This window comes from Arachis ipaensis, chromosome B2 (assembly GCF_059453495.1).
Source record: "Arachis ipaensis isolate K30076 ecotype BB chromosome B2, ASM5945349v1, whole genome shotgun sequence".
In the NCBI taxonomy this organism is placed as follows: Eukaryota; Viridiplantae; Streptophyta; class Magnoliopsida; order Fabales; family Fabaceae; genus Arachis; species Arachis ipaensis.
Window position 1 is genome coordinate 123,492,945 of NC_142437.1, and position 12,413 is coordinate 123,505,357.

Here is a 12,413-nt window from a genome sequence, read left to right on the forward strand (position 1 = left end):
AGAGTGTTTCAATTTGTTAATTAGGGTTGTTTTACGTGGAGATTATAGATTTTTAGGGTTTTGTTTTTAGGTTTCTTTCAATGTGAGATAGAGATTGGAACTTTGAAATTTGGGTTAGATTGATTTGGTGATGAATTGTTTTAGACTTTGAGAAATTTTGCAGTAGCTCTTCTTTAATTTTCTATGTGAATTGCATGATCAATTATTAGATGTTAAGAAGTGTGATCCATAATTTCATGAGATAAGACTTGTATGCCTGATTTAGGAGTTGTGATCCTACTATGGAAGCTTTGGATTTTGATTGTGATCAGCAAAGATATATAATTGTTAGGGTGTGAAAGAAAAGATATTAGGATTTTGTTTCTCATGCACTTTGTGAGAATTTAACCCATACATGTTTATTGTTATTATAGATTTTGGAGATATCTTATATAAAACAAAGTAATTTCTTTTATCTAAAAGGTTAGTAAGAATTAAAAATAAAAATAGATAATTGTTAATAGGTCATATGAAGATTGTGACTTAGCTTGCAATCTTTAAGAGTGGATGTATTGAATATGAGATATCAGATTGAGAGAAATCTTTGGGTGTGATCTTGAAGGAGATGGATCCATGTCTAACTATAATTGACTAATGAATGTCCTCCAAAGTCAAAGTTAGGTCTTTTCCTCCATGCTCTAACAAAATTTTTATTCTCAATAGGTACATAGAAGTATAGAACATTATATTGTTGTGTAGAAGCTACTACATAAGCTTGTATATCATTATTGTTTAGCCATGAATAATTCATGATGATGAGGTTTTTATTTGTTTTGGTCAAAATATAATGATGTTAGGTCGTTAACTATAGAAGTTTTCCATTATGAGTTTGTTTAAGATTTTTTTCGAATTATCTTTTTTTAAAAGATTTTTTTTATATTATTTTTTTAAAAAGATCTTTTAAAAAAAGGTGTAAATTACAGTTTCTCAAAAAAAGATATTTTTTATATTTTTTTTAATATTTTTACTTTTACTACTAGAATTTTACCAAACACACTAAAAATATAAAAAGATTTTTTTTATTAAAAAATTTTTTTTTATTAAAATAATGACACCCAATCAAGCACTATATATAGAACATAAAATAGAGGTTCTTCATTATCCAATGAATATAGTTCCTTACTTCATTCAGATAATTGAATGTGGTTACTGGTTAATGTATGGTGATCCTTATTAGGGAAGATATAAAGAGGCAAAGTGCATGCTACATGTCAAAGGTTGACAAAATTCGAAAGAATTTGATTAGAAGCTGACTTTTTAACTTTAAATTCTAAACTTAAAATTTGAATTTTAAATTTTAAATTTTAAATTAAAGAATAGTTAAAAAATTACAATAAAACCAATTGATAATATTAATTAATTAAAAATTAATTAGCTATATTTATTCAATTTGAAAATAATATTAAACAAATAATCATGTTTACTTAGCATGTTGCTAAACAGCGTAATAATTGGTAGTAGTTGTGACTTTTTGGGGGGAGAGTCACTTCTAATTCTTTGTGATAAGAAATAAGAACCATATGAGCCATTTTCTTATTCAATTCTTTTCAATATTTTATGGATTTAGTTAATATGTATTTTTAAAATATATGATAAATTTATTATTAGTAAAATTTTTAAATTTTTTATTTAATAAATATAAAATAAATACATTAAAATTTAAATTTTTTATATTTTTAATAAAAAATTTTAATTTAGAATCTTAACATGTATGTATTTTTAGAATATAAGATAGATAAATCCATATAAAATATGGCAATTGTGTTTAGTTGCATGTCATCTGCTAAAAACAACGCTAGAAAATAGTAAGAATTAAGTTACTCATCAATTATTCGAATTCAATTGGTTAAATGTTTCTTATTTTACAGTAGTTAAATAATGTAATTTTATCTTTACAAGAATTAAGGCAATGATTCTTCTAAAAAAATTAATTCCATAAAATATAAGTGTTCGGTTAATGCAATTGCGAATTTTATCAAGGTATTAATTAATGAAGCAGAAGAAAGAGACTATGTATTTTGTTTGGATTTGTTTGTGTTCAATTTTTTCTCCTTTTGCAATTACGATTTTCAGTAATAAAAATAGAAAATAGGAATCACTTATCAATAATAAAACTACCAAAACATAAGGGGTTGAATATAGCAAACAATTAGAATTCTAATTTCATATCATTTAATATTCAAAATCAATTAAAAAAATAACAAAAATTTTTAAACAGCAAAAGATTAAGTTTGAAAGAGATTGAAAATATTTTTATCATTTTTATTTAATTGAAAAAATTAAAAATAAAAAAATATTATTTTTAAGTTTGTATTACTTTTTAAAAATATTTTTATTGAAAATAATCAAATATTATTAAAATATTCAATCAAATTTATTTTTATATTTTATTTTTATTTTTATTCTTATTAAAAATAAAAATAAAAATGACCAAAGATTTTTGTAGGAGGAAATAAGTTTATCGATCTATATTCTTAATAATAGAATTTGCATACACTATTAATATAAAAGAATTTTACGTACGTCACATCGACGAAATAAACTAATTTTCAAAATTTTTTTGGTGACTAAATAATTTTCAAATTATCATTATGTAAAACCTTTTATATGGAATCAGCATTTATCAAACTTAATATTACGGAGTAAAATCATAACTATAACTTAAGTTGAAGGATCGAACTCTAATATCATATCATGATTTTAAAAGCGTAACCTGATAGGATAATATAAAATTAATGGTCATATCTCTAATACTTCCTAAACTTCCATTGTACATATTATACGCTTAGACCATTGGCTTCCTATACTTATTCTAAAAAAAATGCACTAATATAGTCTCTCATATATTTTTTGTCGTCAGAGTTCAACATCGTTGGTGAGTAGTGACGTAGCTCAAACTTTTTCAGGCTGGATATATTAAAACGATGTTGTAAGCGCTTTTGTACTAAAAAATGTACTAAAAGATGTTGTTGGAGGGTTTGAACAATTAGTATTATTAAAAAAGGAGGAGTGTAACGTTCTAGTATTGTTCAAATCCTAAAACATCATTTAAGATTTTTTTAGCGTCAAAATGTGTACGACGTCATTTTAATATATTCAGCATGACAAGAGTCACGTCACTAATAACGTTGAGTTTCGACCACATACAATACACAAAGAAATAAAAATTACATTAGTGCATTTTTTTAAATTTAAAAATTAAATCATAACAATTAAAAAATTAGAAACTAAATCAGTATAACTCGTCGATTTCAAGAACCAAAGTAGCGCTCAAGAAAAAGCATCATGGCAACTAGAATTATGCTTAGCTATATATATACACTATAAAAAAGTTTAGGATACCAGCACTTTTATTAAAATCTGGCCCGTATTTAATCAACAAAAAAAAGTGAGTAATCCTACACCATTGAATAAAATCTCACATCATTAATAATACCAATAATAATTAATTGATGACTACAAATCACAAAATTTGCTATCCTATCACTCCTCATACATTATTGCCTCTTGATTTAGCTCATTCTACGTGTATACATTTTTAAGGTATAAAAAGAAAATAAATAATTAAATAACTATTTATATTCATAAAAGATGAAAACGCTGACATATGTATCTACACTAAATCTAAACTAAACTTGTACCCATACAAGATGTCTTCCGTATAACAAAAGTATCCTGTCTTTTGAGGGTTAGAGTGCCACGTAGAGTATTTTTTATCATTCAAAAGACATTTTGTGTGTATACAAATTTAGTTTCAATATATCAGTATTTTTATTTTTTATGAATATAAATGATCATTTATTCAAAAGAGAAAATATTTAGACACATGCAACACGAAAATGATTAAAAATAAATAAATAAGAGTTTAAAAAAATCAACAAAAGAGACTAGAGAACGAAAGAGATGCAAATCACAATAACAATAACGAACTAACAACACCAACTGCCACATTTCCATTTCCAATTTTTGGATCAAACGCATTCTATCTCGCGTTCTTCATTTTTTCTCTTTCTTTCTTTATTTGTTTCACTCTCTGTACGTAACAAAATTTTCTTTGATGCATTCTCTCTGCTGCGTCGTGTGTCAAATAAAATTGCTACGTAACAATGACGACGATACCTCAAACAATGGAGGCTCTACGGCAGAGAGCCACGCTCGTCAAGGAATCGCTCCACAAGAGCCAGATCATCACCGACAACATGGTCTCCATCCTCGGCTCCTTCGACCACCGCCTCTCCGCCCTCGAAACCGCCATGCGTCCCACTCAGGTAACCGCTTTCTTATTTTCATCTGCAATCGCTGAATTCAAATTGCAATGCAGCTGAAATCTCAATTTACAAGTTCACGGAAACAATGCGTTATTGGATTATTAGCTTCAATTTTTCGTGATTTTTATTCAGCTTCAGTGTTTTTTCTTTTCTTTTCTTTTCTTTTTTTTGTGTGTGTTGGTGCAAACGTGATTATTCAGCTGGAGATTTTTTTCTTAGCTTGATGAAGTGATGCTTAGGTTTTTTTTTTTCCTTTTTTTTTAATTTTTGCTTAGGTTTATTGCTAACTTTTTTTTGACATTTGTTGAGAAGTTAATGTGATTATTTTCTTTTTCCTTTTTTATAGCTTGATAAAGTATTGTTCAGGATTTTTTAATCTTATGTTTTTTTTTTCCTTGTTTGATTATTTGTTGGTTAGATTAAAACACATTCAATTCGAAGCGCACATGATAACATTGACAAGACTCTGAAGGCAGCAGAGGTGTTTTTGGTGCAATTCGAGCAAACTCGCAAGGTAGGTCTCACTATTTTGCCTTTGTTTTCAGTTCATTCAGGCATGACCATGTAGCAGGTAGATGTTAACCCCAAAAGACTAAGTTGTAATTTGATTGTGTTCAGTGATTAAAATTGATACGCATTGATTTACAACTAATGTTTCTACTTTCTATCATGTTGGTCTTCTTTAAATTATGTCTATAACTGAAATCCCAAGGCACTTTTAATGTTCAAAGTTAATTATTATTAGGCGGAGGCTAAAATACTCAGAGGGCCTCAAGAGGATCTAGAAAGCTATTTAGAAGCAGTTGATCAATTGAGAAACAATTTGAAATTCTTCAACAGCAAAAAGAGTTTCAAAGGCAGTGATGGTATCATCAACCATACCAACGGCTTGCTTGCCAAAGCTATCGCAAAGCTGGAAGAGGAGTTCAGACTTCTCTTAACAAATTACAGGTTGGTCTTCTCATAATCTGAATTTTTGTAACCATATTTGCTAGCTTGATTGTTGTTATTCTCTCTGTCCATGTTCTTAAAGGAGGAGCATATCATAGATTAGCTACTTAGTTTTTGTTTCTTGTTGATTTAGTTTGTTCAGTAAGCATTGAAGGTGAATTCTATGATTTCGTGATGGGAAAAGATCATTTTTCCACATGCAACTTAGTAAAAGCTAAACCTGATGCCACACATTTATATCATTCTTGATGATCTAAATTTTACCAAACTGATTTCAATTTCAGCAAACCGGTGGAACCTGACCGCCTATTTGACTGCATACCACACCGTCGGCGATCGTCAACTTCTGGAAGGCAAAGTGATGCAAGCAAACTCGATCTTGATAAGCAAAGCGAGTCTGAGAAGCAAACAGAACCGGCTGTTTACACACTTCCCACCCTGATTCCACCCAGAGTTATTCCTTTGCTACATGACTTAGCACAACAAATGGTCGAAGCTGGCCATCAACAACAGCTCTTTCGACTCTACAGGTAGCTGTGTTTCTTTCTGTTTAAGGAACATGTCTGCACAAAAAACTTCTTTCAACTTCTGATCGAATTTAACTGTATGTTGCAAATTTGTAGAGACACTCGTGCCCCTGTCTTGGAACAGAGTCTTAGGAAGTTAGGTGTAGAGAGGCTGAGTAAAGATGATGTTCAAAAAATGCAGTGGGAGGTTTTGGAGTCTAAGATTGGGAACTGGACTCATTTCATGAGGATTGCTGTAAGATATGAATATCAAATCTCTTTCTGATCTGTACTATTTATGTCCCTTGCATGCATCTTTCTAAATTTTCTTTGACAGGTTAAATTGTTGCTGACTGTGGAAAAGCAAATATGTGATCAAATATTTGAAGGTTTTGAAAATATGAGAACTCAATGCTTTGCTGAAGTCACTGCTAGCAGTTTTGTTATGCTTCTTAGTTTCGGAGAGGCTGTTGCCAAAAGCAAGAGGTCATCTGAAAAACTATTTGTTACTCTAGACATGTATGAGACAATGAGAGAACTTCAACCTGAGGTATTGTTCAAGTTTATATTTCAGACAGCACTTTTCTCTCCTTTCTATGTTCTTTATGTATTGTTTTCTTCTTATCACCTTGGGGGTGTATATGATGCAGCTTGAGACAATTTTTGAAGGTAAAGCCTGCACGGAATTGCGCGAAGCTTCTCTGTCCTTGACCAAGAGACTAGGTCAGACAGCCATGGAAACCTTCTGTGACTTTGAGGAACTTATTGAAAATGATGCTACTAAAACTGCTGTGCTTGATGGAACTGTCCATCCACTAACTAGCTATGTGATCAATTATGTTAAGTTTCTCTTTGAGTAAGTGTTCTTCTACCTTCGTGTATCCCTTTTCACAAAATATAAATAAAACTACATGAATAAGTATTCATCACTTATATACCATTCACATTCTATGCTACTACTCCCAATTCAGTTAATCTCTGTTCATTGTTGGTGCTGAATGTGGACAGTTATCAATCAACATTGAAACAAATTTTTCGCGAGTTTGATCCCAATGACCCAGAAGGTCAGTTAGCAAACCTGACAACAAGGATTATGCAGGCTCTCCAGAATAACCTGGATGGAAAATCAAAACAATATAAAGATCCAGCTTTAACCCAATTGTTCCTTATGAATAATATCCATTACATAGTGAGATCAGTGAGAAGGTTGGTTATCGTGAACTTACCATTTTATATGGATTCATTGATGGAAGATTTACGCATTGCTTATCTCTCACAGGTCAGATGCAAAGGATATGTTGGGAGAGGACTGGGTGCAAATACATAGAAGAGTTGTGCAACAGCATGCAAATCAGTATAAAAGGATCTCATGGGCAAAGGTTAGTTTTTGAATTCAAATAAGAACACAAATTAAAGGTATCTACCTTAAGTTGTGTTCATATAAAGTTGATAGTTAAAAACAGGTAGACGACAATTTAGTCAAATATGCTGTATGAGTCTCCGTCTGTTCTTGTTTGTATTAACTAATGGTGTGATATATGATGGTGCAGATTGCTCAGTGCCTCACTGTGCAATCATCAGGCGGGGCTGACAGCACCGCTGGAGTTTCAAGAAATATGATTAAAGATAGGTTCAAGAGTTTCAACTCTCAAATTGAGGAGCTTTATTGGAGGCAATCTCAATGGACTGTTCCTGACAGTGAGTTGCGTGAATCTCTCAAACTGGCTATAATCGAAGTACTTTTACCTGCTTATAGATCTTTCCTCAAACGTTTTGGGTAAGCAAATTTCAACCCTTTTTTTCTTTTCTCTCTAATTATCTAACTCTATATATGTATATACATCCTTCTCATGTATTTATAAAAAATTTGAATCTCTTAGGCCCATGCTTGAGAATGGGAAAAATCCTCAGAAGTACATAAGATACACACCCGAACAAATTGAAGAAATGTTGAATGGCTTTTTCGAGAGCAAGTCGTGGAATGATCAGAAGCGGTGATTAGAAAAATAGTTATAGAAACTTATTAGTCACTCCACTAACATGAATACAATATAATTCCATTGAAGAGTTAATACATGCTCCATGCATGTTTTTTTGGATTTCATTAATGATAAAAGTTAACGTGTAATATATATTTGTTCATCTGTTCTGATTGATAATGTTGAAGATGAAAGTTTTGGCACTAGAGTATTGAACAAGTACAGCATAGAGAAGAACATATATAAGAATGCAAACATTATCAGAATATAGCATCACAAGTTATCTTCTCAAATCTCAATTCCCCAATTTTTGACAAGCACGTAAACTTCAGCGCGTTACATTGCAAACTAATTCATATGGTACTTCAAAATCGTGCAATTTTTCAGCCACTTGGAAGTTGGAATGCGCAATTGACCATCCCCAATGGCATAAACTCAATCTCCATTATTATCTTCAATTTTATTAAATACTATATTTGGTTCATTATTATTTTTATTAGAGAAAGTCTAGGAGCCAACAACTTTTATATTTTGTGGCCAACACTTAATCATCAAAAGAAAATGAGTGATTTCTTATCATTGGATGTAATCTCACACTATTAAAAATACTATTAATAGTTAATTGATCGCTACAAAACACAAAAATTGCTGACCTCTATCACTTTTCTTTTTATTATTGAAAGAGTGGTTAGTTTGCTCACTTGAATACAATTTGACTAAATTTGCTATATTTTAGAATGAAAGGAGTATATTAAATAAGAGAATTGAATTGTATCATTAAATACAAAGGTTGAATCACTACGTAAGATTTACGAGAAAGTCAAATAATAATAAAAGTTACGAAAGATTCATTGTCACATTCTATTCAATAACGTTATTTCTCTAGGATTTAATTATTTCCTTCCTTAAAAACGCGTGTTAAAATTACAAATTAAAATTTTTTTATTAAAAATTTAAAAAATTTTAATTTTTAGTATATTTATTAAATAAAAATATTTAAAATATTCAACTAGTAATCATCTTATTATGTACTCTAAGAATATATATTAACTAAATCTATTTATCTATCCCAAATTAAATATTTATGGTGTTATAATATTATTCAAAGAAATCAATTTAAGTTGATAGAGTGATTAACTCACTTATCAAATTTTGTTTCGTCTTGTATATAAAAGAATAACCATTGGCCAGCAAAATTATGACAAAATTTAAATATAACTCAATTTTATAATAGATTAATTTTTAATATATTAAATTATAGGACACATCAAAGTAACTAATATTAGTATTTTACTAATTCCATCACAAAAGTTATATCAATTGAAAAATTATTAATATTTTCCCATACACGATTTTATTATTTCATTTTTTATCACAAACATAATTTTATTATTACATTTTTATTCCACTTGTTTTATATAAACATTTTCTTGTTTATTATATTTAACATTATAAGAGAATAAAAACAAAAAATATATACTAAATAAATCTTATATTACATTAACATATAAAAACAATAAATATTTTTTTTAAAAAAATAGACTGATCAGTTTTAATTATTTACATAAATTAATAATATTATTAGCATGGATAATGCTAGAAAAACAAAAAATACAGTCAGAACTTGTCTTATTTAGTATTCATTAATTGTCGCAATAATTAATAAATACTAAATAAGACAAATTATGACTATTTTTAGCTAATTTTCTTTAATTACCAAACACTTCTATATTAGAATATATCAAACGTACAAAAGTCAACAAGTAATACATTGATACTGGCATTTATTATTCGTCTTTATCAATAGTGGTAAGAAATTATTATCAATATTGATCAGAATATATAAACGAGAAATACGACTAAAAGAAAATTAATGTTGCACAAATTTACTAATGGATTAAGTATATATAAAAATATTAAATTTTATAAATTAACCATTAATTAAAAAATGAAGAGTATAACTTTTTTATTTATTCAAAAAAAAATACTAGAAAACTAATAGAATTTATTGTATTTAACTAGCAATTAGTTAGTAATGTTTAAAAATATGGATTTCAAATACGTTATTAAATTATTATACTAAAAAATTAGACTAATAATTAAAAATACTAGTAAAAAATAATAAATTATATTAGTCTCGAACCTTTTTCTTTTTAAAATGACAAATAATGTGAATGAAAAAAAAAGTAATATTTTGACACTTATGATTGTAAGCAGAAAGATTATTATATTTTAATTTTGAATAGTAACAAATTTACTATTTTTTTTTTTTTTTGGTGACAACAAATTTACTAATTTAAATTTGAATATCAAAAATTATGTTTTAGAGTTAATTACTAATAACTCGGTTTCAAATAATAAATTCAGAAGCAGATAAAAAAAATTTAAAAATATTTTTCACAATTTTTTTTTTAATACTTTTAAAATTTGATAAGCATGTATTATTTTATTGGAGTTTATTTTAATGATTGCAATGCTTACTTAGTCACCATAATTAATTTATCTGACTAACTTTAAAAGTAAATTACTGACGAGATATTTTGAATCAACTTAATTAATGTCCAATTCTAATGGTAAGATCAATAATTTACCTCTAAAGTTAATTAGGTTATCCAATTCGGGTAATTATTTAAGCATTATGTTCATCGAAGAAAATAACTAGGGATGGAAAAATTTCTCGAGACGCCGGGATCTCTATAGGACTGTTCTGAATGGGGATCCAATTGTGGAGAATTTTTTTCGTAGAGATGGGGATAGGGGACAAAATTCTCTCGAAGCAGGCGTGGGGACCCGAGCAGAGATTCCCGCTCCATCCCCGCTATTCCCCGAAATTTATGAATTTCCTGAATTATCTTTAATAGTTTATTTCACATATATGTTTTTTAGTCATTTCTCACACACACATATATATAGAAACCCAAAACTCATAATCTTTATTTGCATAACCCTTCTTCAATTCAGAGATCCCTAATACTGTCCATACTCCATCCAACCTCTCTGCAGCCACCCCCTCGCCACCCTTCTTACCGCATCGTCACACCTCACCGTGCCATCACCTTTACTGCGTCGTAATTTCTATTTGCGGCGTTCCTTTTCATAATTCTGTCATCGTGTCCATTCTCCTCTCTGTTACTGCATCTCCCACCTCGTCCACTGCTTTGTCCTTTGGCTCGTCGTTGTGTTTTCCATTGTGTCATTTCGAAAGAAGTCACCATCGTGTCATTTAGACTTTTGTATAAAATCTTGCAGTTTTTGCATAAGATAGATACTTGCAGCTCTATTCATATGAAAATTAATAATTAGTTAGAACTATTATGTAGAGGGGAATGGGTCCCCGTGGAGAATGGAGATGAGGAGCAATATTCCCCCACAACGAAAAATGAGGAAGGGGATGGGGAGCAAATCTGAGGGCGGGGATGGAGAGCAGAGAGGCATCCCCACCCCCGCCCTACCCCGTTGACATCCTTAAAAATAACCTTCGACAAAATAATACATATATTTGTCAAATTTTAAAATTATTCAGAAATTTTTTGTGAGATAACATCTTTTAGAATTTTGTTTATTAGTGTATAAATTTTTTGAATACCAAATTAATAAATAACTCTTATATTTAACTATAGTATCTAGATTTTAAACATTAATTAATTATACAAACAAAAATTATTAAAATAAAAAATATCTAATAAACAAATTATTTTTAGATCTAATTTAATTAAATATTTTTTATGAATTTTTTAACTAATTTTTATTGTGCTAATAAGCAGTGGCGGATCTTGAAACAAAATTTTGGGGGCCTAGATAGAAGATAATTGTTAAGGTGTTTTTGATATGAACCCCATTGAAGATAAATTTGTCTAACCTCATTTCTCTGATTTGGGTGATATTGCCAAATTTAAAGCCGTTTTTCAAGGTCTCGTTCCAAAGAATTAAGGTCAAACTCATCAGATGCAACTATTTAAACTTTTGAAGGTTGTATCTCACTTTCTTCATGATTTATTAAAGTAGAAGAACTATCTACAAGTGTTGATATTATAAAAGTTATATGTTTTCCTTCTTGAATATTAGCCTTCCTCTTAAAAAATTGTATCAATTCTTTAGTTTTTCACGATTATTTTATATAAAAATTTGAATATATATCCTGTAAAATATGTAAAAAAAGAAGTTAGAAGAACAAATATTAAAATTTATAATATTTATTAAATTTTTTTATCAATTTATACAAATACAATATATCAATTCTTATTGAATATTCTAATATTTTTTATCATATAAAAATTAATTTAAATAAACATTAAAATATAAAATAATATCAAATTACATAAATAAAAAATATATAATTTTTTATATTTGAACTCAAAAGTAGAGGGAGTATTACTTATTAAATAGAGATAAAGATTAAACTTTGGTATTTTAAGTCATAATAAAATATTTGAGTCAATTAAACTATTTTTTATTTTTTATAAAAATACTACTAATTTTTTTAACAAAAATTTGGAGCCATAGCTCCTCCTTATCTCAACTAAACTCCGCGACTGCTAATAAGTGATTGAATTAATTTAGTTGAAGTGGATTAATTTGACGATGTAGCATCACCAAATAAAATTTAATCTGTTAACATTTTCAAACACAAACACACCCCCAATCATAATCAAACTTGTATCAATCTCAAT

General features: G+C 28.7%; 1 protein-coding gene across 1 annotated transcript; it reads left to right on the forward strand.

Moving 5' to 3' along the window:
• Window positions 1-3,946: 3,946 nt before the first annotated feature.
• On the forward strand, window positions 3,947-8,036 carry LOC107628040 (exocyst complex component EXO70A1-like). Its single transcript, XM_016330844.3, has 11 exons — window positions 3,947-4,307; window positions 4,726-4,821; window positions 5,053-5,258; window positions 5,543-5,788; window positions 5,882-6,020; window positions 6,102-6,314; window positions 6,415-6,620; window positions 6,773-6,970; window positions 7,044-7,143; window positions 7,315-7,541; window positions 7,645-8,036. Exons 1-11 carry the CDS (start codon window positions 4,146-4,148, stop codon window positions 7,760-7,762), a joined length of 1,911 nt encoding a protein of 636 aa, XP_016186330.1. The 5' UTR covers window positions 3,947-4,145; the 3' UTR covers window positions 7,763-8,036.
• The last annotated feature ends 4,377 nt before the right edge of the window (window positions 8,037-12,413 follow it).

Excerpts from the sequence above, each read along its gene's own strand:
- LOC107628040 (XM_016330844.3), top strand. The coding sequence starts at position 4,146 with ATGACGACGATACCTCAAACAATGGAGGCTCTACGGCAGAGAGCCACG. Across the intron at positions 6,971-7,043 it reads ATAGTGAGATCAGTGAGAAG|GTCAGATGCAAAGGATATGT; the intron begins GTTGGTTATCGT and ends TATCTCTCACAG. Across the intron at positions 7,542-7,644 it reads TCTTTCCTCAAACGTTTTGG|GCCCATGCTTGAGAATGGGA; the intron begins GTAAGCAAATTT and ends TGAATCTCTTAG.